Below are 17,232 nucleotides of genomic sequence, written 5' to 3'. Positions count from 1 at the left end.
GGGCAGGGGGGGACGGGGGGGGGGGGGGAGATTAAAGGCATCAGCCAGAGTCGCAGAGACAGATGGAGAAGGCCGGTGGGGAGATCTCCGAGAGGACGATGGGATCGAATTCTGCTGGGAAGATCCCGGGGTTCGGAGGCCGAGACCCCCCCACCGTCCCCCCCACAGGAGGAGGGCGGGGCCGTGCGACCCCCCCAAGCCCCGACCCGCGCGATGTGTCATTTACAGAATTAAAAGGGTGCGGGTGACCCCTGACCGCGGCCCCCCACCCCTGCGCGAGTGCGCGTGCGCGCGCCCCGCCTGGCACTCGGGACCGGAGGCTCGTCCCTCACTGCCCCCATCCGAGGTCCCGGTGGGCGCTCTACCACCTGAGCCACGCCGCCACGCCCGGGGTCTGCCCTTTGTGTGATGTCTCCTTCCCGGCCGGCTTTGAACCGCGACGCTCGCATGGCCGCCGCCCCAGGCGCTGGGGTGACGGCGGCCTGCCCCCCCTTCCCACCCCCCTGCTTTCCTTGAGTTTAATCCACGCGTTAATCCGGGGCGCGCGCGCGTGTGTGCGCGTGTGCACGTGTGCGCGTGTGTGCGTGCACGTGTGCGGCCTAATTTTAGACTTGGACCCAGAGAATCCAGAAAGACCGATGGAAAAGCAACGGGGAAAATAGGAATAAAGACGAGAGAAGGAATCAGATGGGAAGGGGGGGAGGGAGAGCGAGGTCCGGATGGGACGAGAGGTCAATGCCCAGCCCTGCAGGCCGCGGGGGGGGGGGGGTCCCGGGGGGGGATCCCCGGAAAAGGGGGAGGACGGCCCGGCCCCGCGGGCGAGGAGGGGTGAGGCGGAGGGGGAGGCCGCTGCCCTGCCCTCGCCCATCCTTCCCCCCCCCCCCCCCCCCCCGCGCCTCAAGGCCACCCAGACAATGTGGGGGGGAGGGGAGGGGAGCCGGGCAGCCCCTTCTTTCTTGGGGTTCGCAGATACCCGCGCGATCTCTCCATCCGCCGCGCCCCGCCCGCCCTCGCCCGGCGGACACCTCGGGGTGTTCTGATTACATTTATGCGTGTGTGTGTGTGTGTGTGTGGGGGGGGGGGGATCAGGAAGGTTCTGGGCGCCCTCCCCGTCGGGAGGGAGGGGCGTCTCCCCGCGGAGCCCCGCCCCCGCCCCGCCCCGCCCGCCGGCCCCACCCCTGCGCCCAGGCCCCTCCCGTCGGGCAGCGCTCGGCCTTATAAGCGGGTTCGCTGCCCGGGGGCGGCCGCGGCTGGTCGGCGGCAGCTCTGCGGGTTCGGGGGGTGGCGGAGCCGAGCACCGATCGCCGCCCGAGCGCCCCGGCCGCGCCGCCCCGCCCTCCGCACGGCCGCAGCCCCGCGGGGGCCCCCCGCGCCGGACGCGCCCCGCCCCACCCCGCCGGCGCCGCCCGCACCGGCCCCCCCGCGCCCGCCGTCCAGGCCCCGGGACCCCGGCCCCCCCTCCCCCGCCAGCCCCGGCCCCGGCATCATGTCGGAGAAGAGCGTGGACGCCGCGGCCGAGCTGAGCGCCAAGGTACGACCCCCGCGGCGATCGGGGCGGCCCTCGGGCCCGGGCCGGCCCCCCCCCCCCCCCGCCCCGGCCGGCCGCCCCCCGACGGGCCGCGCTCCGGGTCCCCGCGGACCCCGCGGCGCCCCCCCCTGCGCCCCGCGCCCCGCGCCCGCGCCCTCTAGCGGCGGCCGGGCCCCTGCGACCTGCCCATCCCAGCCCCGCCCCTCTGGGCCTTCATTATCCTAGCCCCGCCCCCACCGTGCCTATCACCCTAGCCCCGCCCCTCCGGCCTCCTCTTTACCCTATTCCCGCCCCTCCGGCCTGCCCATCGCCCTGTCCCCGCCCCTCCGGCCTACCATCACCCTATCCCTGCTACCTGTCCATCATCCTATCCCCGCCCCTCCGACCTGCCCATCCTGTCCCCGCCCCCTCGGGCCTGTCCATCACGCTCTCCCCGCCCCCTCGGGCCTGTCCATCACCTCCAGCTCCACCCCTCCGACCTGCCCATCCTGTCCCCGCCCCCTCGGGCCTGTCCATCACGCTCTCCCCGCCCCCTCGGGCCTGTCCATCACCTCCAGCTCCACCCCTCCGGCCTGTCCACCTCCATCCCCACCTCTTCTGCCAGTTCGTCTCCCTGCCCTCGCCCCTCCGGGCCTGTCGATCACCCCCATCCCCGCCCCTCCGGGCCTGTCCGTCACCGCCGCCTCCACCCAGGGTGCGATCGCCCCGTCGGGGGAGGGGCGGGGGGGCGTCCAGCCCTGACCTCACCTTTCCTCCGCGCTGTAAACACGACGGCCCTCCCCCTCCCCCCCACTCGGCCCCTCCCCTCGGTGCCCGACGTGACCCCCTCTGCCTCTGTTTACCCCCCCATGCCTTCCTTTCCATCCGATCCGACCCCCACCCCCAATTCTTGGATTCCTAATACATAGAGACAGACAGACAGACAGACAGACACCCTTTGGAAAAGCTAAGGCTTCGCTTTGCCTGGCTCCCTTCCCTTCTGCCCACCCCCCCTCCCCTTTCCAGCTTCCCTCTGATTCCCTGCTCCCCCGAGGTGGGGGGGGTGCAGGCGGGATTGGTGGGGTGCTGCTGTGGGAAATGAAGGCAGGCAGGGTTTTGTGGGGGCCTGCAGAAGGGGGGCGGGGTGGGGGGGGCCAGGGGGTGAGGGGACTCCGAGTGAGATGGGGCAGGGGGGTGCCGCCCGCTCCCTGCGTGTCCGTGGGTGACGCGTGTCGCCATGGAGCCGGTGTCTTTGTGTGCGTGTGCCACACAGCGAGTGTGTGTGGGGGGCACTGGCAGTGGCAGCTGCTTTGTGAGTGTGTGACGGAGAAGCCCAGACACTGGCACATGGGCCTCCCGGGCCCTGGGTGCATGTGCATGTGCGTGCATGTGTGTGTGTGCACACGCGCGTGCATGTGTGTGTGTGCACATGCGCGTGCATGTGTGTGTGCACATGGGTGGCTTCTACAAAGCCCAGGCCCCAGGGATCACGGGAGGACAGTGACCAGAGGACAGGCTGGGCAAGAGAGGTCCCTGCTCCCTGGACTTTGGTCTTTGGCCCCCTCCCTTCTCCTCCCTCCTCCCTCCCTCCCAGATAGGAAACCGGCCACAGCTGTGGAGCCGTGTGCACTGGGCCTGTGGGCTGGCCTCCTGCAGTGTCTCCATAACGGGCAGCGCTCCAGGGGAGGAGAAAAGCTGGAAAAGCCCCAGGGCAGAGAAACGAAGACATCCAGCACCCATGGTCCTTGCCTGTCATCCTAGCTAGTCAGGAAGCTCCGATCTGAGGATGGTAGTTCTAAACCAACCAGAACAGAGAAAGTCCTATGAGACTCTCCTCTCCTGATGGTCACTGAACAACTGGCCGTGGAGCTGTGGCTCAAGGGGTAGAGCGCTAGCCCCAGGACCACCTCAAAAGAAAGAAAAGGCAAAGCGATGGGAAGAAATCTTAATTTGAGTTTGCCCAGTGTCCCCTGGCATCCACTGAGCCCTCCCTCCTGAGATCTGTGCACCCCTCTAACCAGACACACACACCCTGTTGGATGTCTCCTCTGTCTGATGTTCCATTCCATGTGTTGTTTCATGGGCCAGTACCAGGGCTTGAATTCGGCTCTCCCAAGGCTGGCGCTTCCCCCCCCTGAACCATGCCTCCAGTCCGGCATTTTGCTGGTCCACTAGAAAATGGAGTCTTGTGGATTTGTCTCCCCTTCCCACCCCCCTCAAGCCCCCCCACACCCCCAGCCAGGCTTGCTTTGAACCCCAACCCTCAGATTGCAGCCCTCCTGAGTTGCTGAGATTACACGGGTGCGCGCTAGCACCTTCCATGTTTCTTTGATCTTTACCCATAATTCTTTCCACTTGCAAACGGCCACTTCTGTCCTAACAGTTGGCAACACCCAGGAAGTGGGGGGGGGGGGGTGGAGGAGCCGCTAAAAATGTTTGGGGTTAGGGTTGGTGTAAGGGAGGGCTTGGCCTGGGAAGTGTTCTGGAGGGTTCTCTCCCTATCCCTGGAGAATTAGACTTAGGGAAACAAAGTCCCGATTTGCGGAGGGAGGCGCTGGGAGGGACAGGTTGCTCAGGAAAAGGACATTGAGGGAGACAAAAGGTGCACAGGGCAGGTGGATTGGGAGGTGCGGGAGAACTTGGGGTGTGGTGGTTACCCTGGCTGCCTGCTCCCCATTTCTTCCTCAGTTTCTTACTCCCTTGGGGAAGGAGGTGTTGGATGTCAAGCCACCCCTCTCCACGTGTGTGTGCGTGTGCGTGCGCGTGTGCCCAGGGCTTGAACTCAGAGCCTGGGTCCTGGCACTTCCCTAGCTTTTCCACAAGGGTGGTGCTCTACCACTTGAGCCACAGCGCCTCTTGCAGCTTTTTGGTGGTTCATTGGCTATAAGAGTCTCCTAGGGCCAGGCACTGTTGGTTCACACCTGTCCTCCTACCTACTCAGGAGGCTGAGATCTAGAGGATCGTGGTTCAAAGCCAGCCCGGGCAGGCAATTCTGTGAGACTCTGATCTCCAGTGAACTACCGGAAGTGGTGCTGTGGCTCAAGTGGTAGAGCGCCTGCCTGGAGCTGAAGAGCTGAGGGACAGTGCCCAGGCCCTGAGTTCAAGCCCCATGACTACCACCAACAACAATAAAAAGTCTCATAGATTTCTCCACCTAGGCTCTCTTCAAACTGAGATCCTCAGCTCTCAGCCTCCTGAGCAGCTGGGATGACAGGCGGGAGCCACCAGGGTCTGGCTTTGACTGTTAATGCCAAAGTGTTTCGTTTGTGTGGGTATTTGCCACTATTGGGGCTTGAACTCAGGGTCTCTTGCTTGCTTTTTTCCAGTGACAGCTGGAATCTTACCATTGAGCCATACCCTCAGTTCCAATTTGCACCTTTTATGATCCTTTGGTATGAAGATGCAGGGATGTGTGTGTGTGTGTGTGTGTGTGTGTGTGTGTGTGTGTGTGTGCGCATGTGCATGCATGCGCTGTTCCTTGGGCTTGAACTCAGGGCCTGGGTGCTGTCCCTCAGTGCTTCAGCTCAACGCTGGTGCTCTACCACTTGAGCCGCAGCGCCACTTCCTACTTTTTTGCTGGTTCACTGGAGATAAAGAGTCTCACAGACTGTCCTGCCTGGGCCGGCTTTGAACCGTGATCCTCAGCTCTCAGCCTCCTGAGGAGCTGGGATGGCAGGCGGGCGCTGAGGTACCAGCACTGCGCAGGGGGTTCTGGTCCCATCTCTTAAGCCGTGTGGCTGCCTGGGTTCACTCTTGAGACCCTAGAGCCGGAGGCCATTGTTGATCCTAAACAGAGCCTCTGTGTCCCTGGCAGGATCTCAAGGAGAAGAAGGAGAAGGTGGAGGAGAAGGCCGTGCGGAAGGAGCGAAAGAAAGAAGTAGTGGAGGTTCGGAGAGGCTGGGCGGGAGAGGACCACGCATGTGTCCACCATCCTCCATTCCCAGGACTCCCTCGCCCTGGCTGCCTCTCCTTCCGTGTGTGTGTGTGTGTGTGTGTGCACATATGTGTGCATGCATACGTGCTGGTGTTAGGACTTGAACTCAGAGCCCGATCCTCTTCCCTCAGCTCTAACACTCAAGGCTGGTGCTATACCGCTTGAGCCACAGCCCCACTTCTGGCTTTTTGCCAGCTCATGGGGGAAATAAAACCCAAGAGACTTTGTGTCCGCCCCGGCTGGCTGGGAACTGCGATCCTCCTATCTCAGCTACTTGGGTAGCTGGGATTACAGGCGTGAGCTACCCGTGTGTACCCCCTCCCCACCCCGTACCTTGGGTGGGGGGCATATAGCCCGCCTGCCTGACTGGCCTGGTTCCCCACAGGAGGAAGAGAACGGAGCCGAGGAGGAGGAGGAGGAAACGGCCGAGGATGGGGAGGAAGAGGATGAAGAGGAAGGTAGGGAGGGGCTGGGGGGAGGGGGAGGCCCGGAGGAAGCAGAGGGCCCCCCAACGCTTCCCCAATCACCCCTTTTCTGGCTCTCAGATGAGGAAGAAGAAGATGAGGAGGATGAAGGGCCCGCGCTGAAGAGAGCTGCCGAAGAAGAGGTTTGGGCCGTGTGGGGCTGCCCGAGGCGGCACCGCCCGCTGGGCTTGAACCCCTGAACCGTGTGGCCGTTGGGGTGCGGGGGGGTCCTGTCCTGTTGGGTAAGGGAGATGTCCAACCCTTCTTTTCGCCCTCTCCACAGGAAGAAGCGGATCCCAAGCGACAGAAGACAGCGAATGGGGCGTCGGCATGAGCCCCCCTTCCAGTGGGCTGGGGACGGGAGGCTCCCCCCTCTTTTTGGGGGGGGCCTGGACGTGGGGGCGGGTGGGGGACACACACACGCGGAGCCCTCCCTCCCCTTCCCCTGGCTCCCTGTGGTGGGGGCGGGGTGTGTCTTGTTTCCGGGCCTCTCTTTTCGGGCCTCCCTTCTCCGGCCTCCCCAGCCAGCCAATGTCCCTCCGTACTTTTGCCATTGTTCACCCTTGCCCCTCTGCCCTGACCTGCTTCTCCTCCTGAGTCTCCCAGGTGGACCCCAGTCACCCCTCGCCCCCTCCCCTCCCCCCCTGCCACCCATCCCAGATCCAGGCCCTGGGCTCATCCCATTCCCCCATCCACCTGCCTGATCGGTCCCTGGGTGTCTCCCTTACATTCCCACCCCCCAGCCCCTCCATTCTCCCAGACAGCGCCAGGCCGGGGTGGGGCCGGGGGTGGGGCCGAGCCCCCTAGCTGCCCCCTTCCCCTCCCCTTTTTGTATAATTTAATAAAGAAATGGTCGCGCTTCTGTTTTTAACCTGTCTCCTGCCTTCCGGGGGAGGGGGTGGGGCTCCAGGCCAGGCCTGGAAAAGGGGGAAAAGGATGGAGGGTGGCGGAGGCCAGGCTAAGGATCCAGGTTCAAAGCCAGCCCGGGCAGGAAAGTCCTTGAGACTCTGATCTCCCATGAACCACCAGAAAACCAGACATGGCACTGTGGCTCAAGGGGTAGAGCACCAGCCTTGAGCAGAAGAGCTGAGGGACAGCGCCCAGGCCCTGAGTTCAAGCCCCATGACCAACAAGAAAAAAATCACCTAAAAGCCAGAAGTGGAGGTGTGGTTCCAGTGGCAAAGCACCAGCCTTGAGCAAAAAAGAACAATGCCTAGGCCCTGGATTCAGTCCTGGTACTGGCCAGTGGAGGGAAGGAAGGCCATGGGAGGAGCCCCAGGAGGCCGGGAGGGATAGGCCCTTCTGGGGATGAGGAACGGCCACACCCTGCGGCTGCTGCTGCTGGGTTTATTTGGACGGAGCTGTGGACATTGTTTAGCCTGGCTCTTGGGTGTCAGAGCTGCGTCAGCTCCGGCTCTGCTGGTGGCTCTAGCTCTTGCTCCATCTCCGGCTCCAGGTCCAGCTCCCACTCCTCCGTCTTGCTGGGAGCCTGGGGAGGGTAAGTCCCAAGCTCTAAGGCCGAAAACCTTCTTTGTAGCCACTGTGGGAAGCGATGGAGAGAGATTGGGGGGGGGGGGGGTGAAGAAAGAAACTATGAAAAAGAAGGGAGGCTGGGCAGGTGGCTCAGTGGTAGAGCGCTCGCCTCACATGCATGAAGCCGGGGGTTCGAGTCCTCAGCACCACAGACACTGAGAAAGCCGGAAGTGGCGCTGTGGCTCAAGGGGTAGAGCTCCAGCCTTGAGCCAAAGAAGCTCAGGACAGTGCCCAGGCCCTGAGTTCAAGACCTACGACTGGCAAAGATAAGAGAAAGGGCTGTGAGCTCACTGCCTTCATCTGCTTCGAGGAGTCCCTGAAATGCAGGGGCTTGTGGAGAGGGCTCTCATGACAGGTCTACACTGGGGATCTGTGGCTCCCGCCTGCCATCCCAGCTACTCAGGAGGCTGAGATCTGAGGATCCTGGTTCAAAGCCAGCCCACCAACAGCCTGCAGTGGTGGAGCTGTGGCTTACGCGGTAAAGCACCAGCCCTGAGGGACGGCGCCCAGGCCCTGAGTACAAAAAGAGCTCAGGGACGGCGCCCAGGCCCTGAGTTCGAATCCCAGCGCACACAGCGCTCGGAGAGATTAAGGCCACAACTCACCTGTCTTCTCCAGTGGTGAAACCCAAAGGCTCCCGTCACCAAGAGAAGAGCACCAAGCGCGAGAAGAAGAGCCAGACGGCTTCCGCCAAGGGAGCCTGGAGCTTTGCCAGAACGCCGGGCCCCTGCCGAGCAAGCACAGGCTCAGCCGGGTGCCAGCGGCTCCCGCCTGCCATCCCAGCCACTCAGGAGGCTGGGATCTGAGGATCACGGTTCGAGGCCAGCCCAGGCAGGGAAGGCTGAGACCATCAAAAAGCTGGCAGTAGAGGCGTTACTCAAGCGGTAGAGCACCAGCCTTGAGGGGGGGAAAAAAGCTAAGGGATAACACCCAGGCCTTGGGTCTAAATCTTGGAACTGGCGTGCGTATACACACACACACACACACACACACACACACACACACACACTCTACCACCTACCTAGCATCTACCATCCATCATCAGCTATTTATCTATCATCTACCATCTATCTATCATCTATATCTATCTTGCCGTACTTAGCTACTCTTAGAGAGCTTGAGATCTGATGTCTGACCGGGAAAGGAAAGTGTGGGGAGTGGTGGGGGTGGGCATGGGGTCACAGTTGGGGTTGGGGGCGTGGTCTCGGGGCCGCTGACCTTGCCTGGACTCCAGGAGGGGCTTCGCTGCCCCCAGAAGCGTCTCCCGCTGGTACACCTGGCACTGCCAGGGCTGCGAGTGGGGCCCGGCCTCCCCGGCCTCCAGCCAGGGTCCTGGGGATGACTTCTTGGATCGGGGGTCCAGGGGGCGCCACACGAAGTTCTCTCCGCCAGACGCTGGGGTGACTTCACACAGCAGCTTCCCTGATTTGGGAGTCACTGGGGAAAAAATGACACCTGTAATCCATCCTGGCTACTCAGGAGGCTGAGATCTGAGGATCGCGGTTCAAAGCCAGCCTGGGCACCCAGCTCATTTCTGGCTCTTTAGGGGTTCACTGGAGACAAGAGTCTGGCGGATTTTCCTGCGGGGCGGGGGAAGGTCTAGCTTTGGATGGCGATCCTCAGATCTCAGCCTCCTGAGTCGCTGGGATGACAGGCGGGAGCCACTGGCCTTGGCCTGTTCAAAGTTCTGTCACCTCCCGGGTCTAGGTTCTCAGGCCGCCTCCGCCCCCCGCCTCCCCTGCCCTCCCCCCCGCCCTCCCCCCTCCCTCCCCCCCCCCCCCCCCCCCCCCGCCCCAGGTGTTCAAAGGGGAGCCCCTTTGAACGCAGTGGAACATTGACTTGGTGACTCAAGGGAGATTTTCAGTTTCAGTTTCTTTTCAGGGAAGTGAGGAGAGGCCATGGCAGAACCCCAGGGCCTGGAGTCTTGGGGTGACTGACAACTCGCTCTCTGAGCAGCCAGCCTGCCCTCCCTGGCTTCCTGAAGCCAGGAGCAGACATTATCTTGATGGAGGAGGTAGGGCTTGAACTCAGGGCCTGGGCGCTGTCCCTCAGCTGGCGCTCTACCCACGGTGCCACTTCTGGGGTGGTTTGTTGGTCTCATGGGTTTTCCTGCCTGGGGCTGGCTTTAAACCTCGATCCTACAGAGCTCAGCCTCTTGAGAAGCCAGGATTACAGGCATGTGCTACCAGCGGTGCCCAGCTCAGGGAGTACCCGTGCTTCCCACCCATGGCTAACCTGTAATGACCGCCAAGGTGATGGTGATCTGGAGAGATTGGCCCGGCACGCGGACGCGGCAGGTGTAGCTCCCCGCCTGGGCCACACTGACCGCTTGGAGTCGGAGGGTGAAGTTGCCGTGATGTCCAGCCACCGGAAGGTCTGGGCCTCCTCCGGGCGGGGTCCACTGGGCAGCCAGGGAAGTGTGGTTCCCCAGGTCCGAGGGCAGGTGGCAAGGCAGCTCCGCCCTCGAACCCGCAGCCGCGTACACTGTCAGGGGAGCAGGGGGCTCCAGACCTGGAGAGGAAAGGCAAAGGTCAGGTGTGATCTGAGCCTGCCATCCCAGCGACTCAGGAGGCTGAGATCTGAGGATCGCGGTTCAGGGCCAGCCCAGGCAGGAAAGTCTGTGACAGCTCGTGTGTGTGTGTGTGTGTGTGTGTGTGTGTGTGTGTGTGTGTGTGTTGGTCCTGGGGCTTGAACTCACAGCTTGAACACTGCGTCTTGGGCCACAGCTCCACATCCGGCCTTTTGCTGGCTCACTGGAGATGAGGCTCCCAGATTTGCCTGCCCAGGGCTGGCTTTGAACCTGGATCTCAGCCTCCTGAACCACGAGGAGGCCGGGCCAACAATGCCTGGCTGTAGGAGAATTTTTATCTTCAATAAACCAGCAAAAAAGCTAGAAGTGGCACTGTGCTCAAGTGGTAGGGCGCCATCTTTGAGTGAAAGAGCTCAGGGACAGCGGCCTAGGCCCTGAGTTCAAGCCTTAAGACTGACCCGAAACAAACATATTATTATTGTTGATAACAATACGTAGCAGTGGCTGCTGAGATGCTGCCTTGCGGGATGGGGGGGGGGGCGCATGGATCACGGGAAAGCAGACTCACGACTCACCCAGGACCTCGAGGTTGTGCGTGATGGTCACGCGGAAGCCATCCGTGTACGTGAGCACGCAGCCCCACGTGCCCGAGTCCGTGGGGCCGACTTGTGGCAGGAAGAGGAAGCTCTCCACCATGTGGTGACGGGCAGACTCCTGCACGGGGACCCGGCCTCTGCCCTGGCCTCGGAACCACCGCACGGAGGCCGGCGACTCGGGGCGCTCAAAGGAGCACTTCAACGCGACGCGGTCGGAGGTCCTGAGAGACCCTGGGGGGCTGGCTGTCACTGCTCAGGGGCCAGAGAAGAGCCTCCATCAGCCCCGCCAACACGGCAAGGCCAAGCTACAAGCTTCTAGAAAGGGAGCCCAGAAGGCTCTAGAAACATGTTGTAGAAGGTTCCAGAAAGAGAGCCTAGGGAGTTTTAGAAACGTGCTCTAGAAGATTCCAGAAAGGGAGTCTAGAAGGTTCTAGAAACATGTGCTTAGAAGGTTCCAGAAAGGAAATCCAGAAGATTCCAGAAAGCAAAGGGAGTCTAGAAGCTTCTAGAAACATGTTCTAGAAGGTTCTAGAAAGGGAGCCTAGAAGGTTCTAGAAACATGCTCTATAAGGTTCCAGAAAGGGGTCCAGAAGGTTCTAGAAGATTCCAGAAAGGGAGTCGAGGTTCTAGAAACATGTTCTAGAGGGTTCCAGAAAGGGAATCCAGAAGGTTCTAGAAAGTTCTAGAAAGGGAGTCTAGAAGCTTCTAGAAACACGTTCTAGAGGGTTCCAGAAAGGGAGTCTAGAAGCTTCTAGAAACACATTCTAGAACCTTGCTGTTTAGATTTGCCAACTCCAGCCGGAAGCTGGTCATCTTAGCAGATCTGAAGATCAAGACTCAAAACTAGCTTAGACCAGAAATTCCATGAGACTCTTTTAGTTTTCCTTTTGGTCAGCCGCGGGGCTTGACCTCAGGGCCCGGGCGCTGTCCCTCAGCGTTTAGGCTCTGCCACCTGAGCCGCCGCACCACCTCTGGCTTCCTGGTGGTTCAGGGACTTCCCTGGCTGGCTGGCTTTAAGCTGCTGCGGTGACAGGCGGGAGCCACCGGTGCCGGCTCCCGTGAAACTCGCGTTTCCAACGAACCGGCAAACAGCCAGAAACAGAGCCAGGGCCTGGCGTGAAGCGGCCGGAAAGAGTCTTCCAGGATTCACCAAAGAGCTGTGGGTGGCGCCGTGGCTCAGGTGGTAGAGCGCCAGCCCAGAGCAGCAATGATGGCGGGTAAGCACCGTCTCTGTCCACACACCCTGGCAGGGACTAAACGCACCCCTGAGCTACAGAACGAACGCTCGAAATGAATCACCTCCCAGCCCTCTCAGGGGCGCCTCTCTCCCCCACATGCCGGGGTGCTCCCCAGGCTGTGGGTGGAAAAAAGGGGGGTTCTTGGGGTGGTGGTGATGCAGTCTCTCCATGGTGCCCACCCCATGCTTCTCTGGACTGCCAGCTCCCCTCCCTTCCCCTCCTGGACACCTGGGGAGACCCCATCTCACACCTCCCCCAGTCCCGCCCCACCTACTCGAGGCCTGGCCCAGGCGCAGGCGCAGGTGGCAGGAGAGGGCCCGGTCGCCCAGGTGCACGGTGGCTCGGTACTGGCCGGCGTCGGCGCGCAAGGCCGGGCACAGCCTCAGGGAGAAGTCCCCGCGCTGCAGGCCCCGCTCCGCCAGCTGCACCCGGGGCCCCAGGGGCGGCCGGCGCAGGCGCAGGCCTTCGGGGGACACGCTCAGCACCGTGTAGCCGAGGGGGCCGGGGGATCCCCCCGGGCTGGCGGCCGTCGGGGGGCTGGGGCAGGAGAGAGAGAGAGAACAAGAGAGAGATTGGAAGCTGGAGTCTGGTGACGCATGCCTGTAATCCCGGCCGCGCAGGAGGCTGAGCTGGCAGAGGCCCAGGCTGTGGAGGCCGGGGGAGGGCAGGGAGGGGTGGGCGGGCTGGTGGGGGGGGGTCTCCCCTGGCTGGCGAGGGTGGGAGTTCTGTGGCTCAGTTTTGGGGTGCGTACCTGTCTGGTTGGTGTCTCCAGGTGAGCCGCACGCTCCCCGGCAGCCTGCCCTGCTGGAGGGGGGGCGCAGGGCCACAGGGAAGCCGGGCCGGGGCCCCCTCCTGAGCCCACACCACCGGGATGGCTTCCCCCCCGCCGGAGGCCGCCCCTGCTGGAGGAGAAGAGAGAGGAGAAGAGGGAAGAGGGCCGGCTGGGCAGGTGGCTCAGGGGCAGAGCGCTTGCCTTGCACGCACAGAGCCCTGGGTTCGATTCCTCAGTACCACAGACCCAGAAAAAGCCAGGAGTGGTGCCGTGGCTCAAGTGGTAGAGCGCCAGCCTTGAGCCAAAGAAGCTCAGGGACAGCGCCCAGGCCCTGAATTCAAGCCCCAGGACTGACAAGAAAGACAGACAGAAAGTAAGTCAGTGGATGGAGAGGCTTCAGTAGGGAATCCGAAGGGGGTTGGGCAGTCGGAGGACAGGGAGGGGAGGATCGCGATTGGAGGTCAGCCTCCTCCACCCGCATCTTACCTGGCGCGGCCCCCAGCAGAAGAGGAAGCAGCCAGCCCAGAACCTGAGCTTCCCGCATCTCCCGCCGATCGCCTGAGCTCTGCAAAGGGGGACAGAGATGGGGGGGCAGGAACTAGGGGATTGGGGGTGGGGGGGGTGGAAGAGGGGGAGCCGGAGACAATCGGGCGCAGAGACAGCCACCAAGGGCCAAGGATCCAGAGCCAGATTCTCACAAGAGTTGGACCAATTCTTTTTTTGGGGGGGCCCTCAGGGCACCCCAGGAAACGGAGCAGCAGCAGAGAGCAGAGTGATGAGTTGGGGTGCCGTGCCTCCAGATTCCTTACCCTGTCCCCCACTTCCCCTGTAACCCCCCCTCCGTGCCCGCCCCCCACAGCCCGAGGTTTCGGGTTCACTTCGTGGTGGAAAGTCTGAGGGGGCTGATTCCTAGCAGAGGCGCCCTCAGCCTCGGGGTGACACACCCCTTGTTTATTTCCTCAGCCTCGGGGCTCCCCTCCACCCCTGTCCCACCCTGGCCGGCTCCTCTCTCTCTCCCAGAATCTTGGGACTTGAACTCGGGGCCTGGGCGCTGTCCCTCAGCTCTTCAGCTCAAGGCTGGCGCTCTACCACTTGAGCCACAGCGCCACTTCTGGTTTTCTGGTGGTTCCTGGGAGATCAGAGTCTCACGGACTTTCCTGCCCGTGGCTGGCTTTGAACCGTGATCCTCAGATCTCAGCCTCCCGAGTGGCTGGGATGGCAGGCGGGAGCCACCGGTGCGTGGTTTGCCTCCGGTGCTTGTTATATGTTGGATGCAACATGAAATGGCTCATGCAGGCTGATTTCCCCCTAAAAGGAAGAAAAATGAAGGCCAGAGTGGGGCGGGGGGGGGTGAGGAGAGATCAATCCCGTACCCCACAGAACTTTTCTGGGGGGAGTGCACCGGCAAACAGGAGGAAACATCTTAGTGCCGGTCAGCTCACAAGACCTGAGAGGGCGCTGTGGCTCCCGCCTGTCATCCCAGCCCCTCCGGAGGCTGAGACTGGAGGATCGCTGCTGGAGGCCAGCGGGGGTAGAGAAGGCCGTGAGAAGTCAGGCCCCCTTGGCTCCCGCCTGTCATCCCAGCTCCTCAGGAGGCTGAGAGCTGAGGATCGCGGTTCAAAGCCAGCTCGAGCAAGGAAAGTCCGTGAGACTCTGATCTCCCATGAAGCACCAGAAAACTGGAAGTGGCGCTGTGGTTCAAGTGGTAGAGCGCCCGCCTTGAGCTGAAGAGCTCAGGGACAGCGCCCAGGCCCTGAGTTCAAGCCCCACAACTGACAAAAAAGAAAAGGAAAAAGCCCTGCTTGGGTTTGGATTTCGTTTGTTTGGGGTAGTTTTTTATGCCCTTCCTGGGGCTTAAACTCAGGGCCTGGGCGCTGTCCCTGAGCTTTTCTGCTCCAAGGCTGGCGCTCTACCACTTGAACCACAGCGCCACTAATGGATTTAGTTTTTGGTGGTTCATTGGAGTCTCACAGACTTTCCTACCCAGGCTGGCTTTGAACCATGATCCTCAGACCTCAGCCTCCTGAGGAGCTGGGGTGACAGGCGGGAGCCAGCTGCCCTGAGCTGTTTAGGCTTTTGGGGTACTTCTTCCCAGAAACACCTCCCCCCTGTCACCCCCAAACCACACGAGCCTGACACTGCTGAGCCCAGTGGAAACAGCACCGTCTGGCGAGGCTGAATGGGCCGAGTAGAAACCGGAAGTCCCGCCTGGCGCTGAGGGAGAACTTTCTGGCAACTTTCTTGCTTCTGCCTAAAGCAAGGTTCTTAACTCTCAAGTAAGAGCCAAACTGCAGTTTTCTGGAAGCTTCCCGAGTCTGTCTCCTGACCCCTGCCCTTTGCTGACTTGTTCCAACACTGGGATTTGAATTCGGGGCCTCCAGTTCTCCCTTGACTTTTTTCCTTCGTCGGTTCCAGGCTGGTGCTTTACTACTTGAACCACACCTCCACCTCTGGTTTGGGGTGGTGGTTCCTTGGAGACAAGAGTCTTGGGGATTTTTTTTCCTGCCTGGGCTGGCTTTGAACCACGATCTCAGATCTCAGCCTCCTGAGGAGCTGGATGACAGGCGGGAGCCACGGGTGCCTGGCTTCTCACGGCCTTTCTACCCCAGCTGGCCTCAAACAGCGATCCTCAGACCTCAGCCTCCTGAGTGGCTGGGATGACAGGCGGGAGCCATGGCGCTGGGGATAAATCTGACTTTATCTGTGGGCCTCTCCTAAGAGCGCCCTCCTCTGGTCTCAGCGTGTGGAAATATTTGGGGTCCTCTATCATTGATCACACCCCGTGTATTTCAGATCTACCTCCCGCAGAGGAGAGAAAACATGGCGCTGTTCGTGTCTCTGAGCAGGGCTGACCTCGCCGAACGTGATTTGTTCTGGGTCCTTCCATTGCTCTGCAAACCACACATCTATTCTTCTTTCTAATGACGAGGTAAAAATCCATTATATAGAGGTGCCACGTTTGGGGGTGAAAGGTTGAGAACAGAAAGATTCATTGGACTTGGCCAGAGAAGCGTGCCCCCACAGCCAGGGAGAGAAAAGGAAGGAAAGGCTGATGGCTGGGAGAGGGGCCGGGTCTGGGGTGACCTATCTAACCTAGGGGGTCCAGGAGGGGCTAGAAGGAGGAGACCCCAGTGTGGAGCTGTGGATTAGGGGTTCCACCATGGCTGCTGGGTGGTTCATTGAGAGCAGAGTCTCACAGAATGTCTGGCTTCAAAGCAGGATCCACACACATCTCTGCTTCCTTTGTAGCTGGGATTACAGGCGTGAGCTACTGGTCCCTAACATGCTTTCTGACTTCTGGGTTTCTTCCTTGCTGGCACTCTGTCTCTCTGTCTGTCTGTCTGTCTCTCATCCTCCCAACTACATTGTACTGTCTGCCCTGTTTCTTTTGTGTCTTAGTTGAGTTTAGTTATTTGTCCATTGTGGGGCTTGAACTCAGGGCCTGGGCGCTGTCCCTGTGCTCTTCAGCTCCAGGGGGGCGCTCTACCACTTGAGCCACAGCGCCACTTCTGGTTTTCTGGTGGTTCAATGGAGATCAGAGTCTCACGGACTTTCCTGCCTGGGCTGGCTTTGAACCGCGATCCTCAGATCTCAGCCTCCTGAGTGGCTGGGATGACAGGCGGGAGCCACCGGCCCCTGGTTCATATATATGGTTAATTGCATTCCAGCTCCTGTGTTGGCTTTCTGGGTGATGCGCATGCGCGCATGCACACACACACACACACACACACACACACACACGCCCCTGTCACCAACTTTGCCAGCTCTTTCTGCTCAGGCCTGGGTGCACACCGCCCTCTGGTGGCGGCCGCGGGTCACACACCCTCCTTGGAATGGCTGGGCATCTGGGGATTGGTGCGTGCGTGGTGTGCGTGGTGTGCGTGCAAGGCTCCATCCCCACCCCACCCCCCGCCCCCGGGCACAGTCACGTTTTGTGCAGCCGGCTGGAGAGGTGAGGAGCAATGCACGCTGCAGGAAATCCAGCCCCGGGCCCTGGCCAGATGACCCGAATGCGACTAAGGACAGAGCTGTGGAACAAAACACCACAAGACAGACAGGCGGACATTGGTCGGTCAGCCCCGGCTGTGGCTGCGGCCCTGATGGCCTGCCTGGCCTGTGGAGAGGCGCCCGCCCTGTCTCCTCCAGCCTCAGCGTCCTCTCCGTGTCAATGAGATCAAGGCTGGGCGCAGTAGTTCAAGCCTGTAATCCCAGCCACTTTGGGAGGCTGAGGTAGGAAGATCCCTTGAGTCCCAGAGTTCACCACTAGCCTTGGCAACACAGGGAGACTCCCATCTGAAAAGCAAACCACAAATAAATGCAATAAGAATCCACCAAGGCTGGGTGCAGTGGCTCACGCCTGTAATCCCAGCTACTCAGAGGCTGAGATCGGAGGATCCTGGTTCAAAGCCAGCCTGGGGTATAGGAGAATCTGTGAGACTCTGCTCTCCAATAAACCACCAAAAAACCGGAAGTGGTGCCGTGGCTCAAGTGGTAGAGCACCAGCCTTGAGCAAAAATCATCAGGGACAGCGCCCAGGCCCGGAGTTCAAGCCCCAGGACCGGCACAAAACAAAAAGAGCCAACCCAAATGGGCTGCTTTTGTTGTAGCCTTGCGCTGGTGGCTCCCGTGTGTCATCCTAGCTACTTGGGAGCCTGAGA

The 17,232-nt window shown here is 61.3% G+C and overlaps 2 protein-coding genes across 4 annotated transcripts; one reads left to right on the top strand and one right to left on the bottom strand.

The window, feature by feature from the left end:
- The first annotated feature begins 1,412 nt into the window (after positions 1-1,412).
- Ptms (parathymosin) lies at positions 1,413-14,106 on the top strand. 2 transcript variants are annotated; one of them, XM_042672484.1, is made up of 6 exons: positions 1,413-1,531; positions 5,322-5,393; positions 5,827-5,899; positions 5,987-6,048; positions 6,189-6,251; positions 14,096-14,106. In XM_042672484.1, the coding sequence occupies exons 1-5, from the start codon at positions 1,487-1,489 to the stop codon at positions 6,237-6,239; spliced, it is 303 nt and encodes a 100-aa protein (XP_042528418.1). In that variant the 5' UTR covers positions 1,413-1,486; the 3' UTR covers positions 6,240-6,251; positions 14,096-14,106. The 2 variants fall into 2 exon arrangements, with proteins under 2 accessions (XP_042528418.1, XP_042528417.1); XM_042672483.1 differs by lacking the exon at positions 14,096-14,106 and having other exon boundaries at positions 1,414-1,531; positions 6,189-6,776.
- Lag3 (lymphocyte activating 3) lies at positions 7,257-13,359 on the bottom strand. 2 transcript variants are annotated; one of them, XM_042672481.1, is made up of 8 exons: positions 13,061-13,359; positions 12,554-12,704; positions 12,077-12,339; positions 10,544-10,813; positions 9,674-9,949; positions 8,657-8,875; positions 8,044-8,165; positions 7,257-7,445 (listed from the first exon to the last, which is right to left on the bottom strand). In XM_042672481.1, exons 1-8 carry the CDS (start codon positions 13,116-13,118, stop codon positions 7,299-7,301), a joined length of 1,506 nt encoding a protein of 501 aa, XP_042528415.1. In that variant the 5' UTR covers positions 13,119-13,359; the 3' UTR covers positions 7,257-7,298. The 2 variants fall into 2 exon arrangements, with proteins under 2 accessions (XP_042528415.1, XP_042528416.1); XM_042672482.1 differs by having other exon boundaries at positions 12,554-12,701.
- Positions 14,107-17,232: the final 3,126 nt, after the last annotated feature.

The sequence above is a fragment of the Dipodomys spectabilis genome, unplaced genomic scaffold (genome assembly GCF_019054845.1).
Source record: "Dipodomys spectabilis isolate Male_0828 unplaced genomic scaffold, ASM1905484v1 ptg000713l, whole genome shotgun sequence".
Classification (NCBI taxonomy): Eukaryota; Metazoa; Chordata; class Mammalia; order Rodentia; family Heteromyidae; genus Dipodomys; species Dipodomys spectabilis.
Note: the sequence above shows the minus strand (reverse complement) of the source record. Positions and strands in the feature narration are given on the sequence as shown.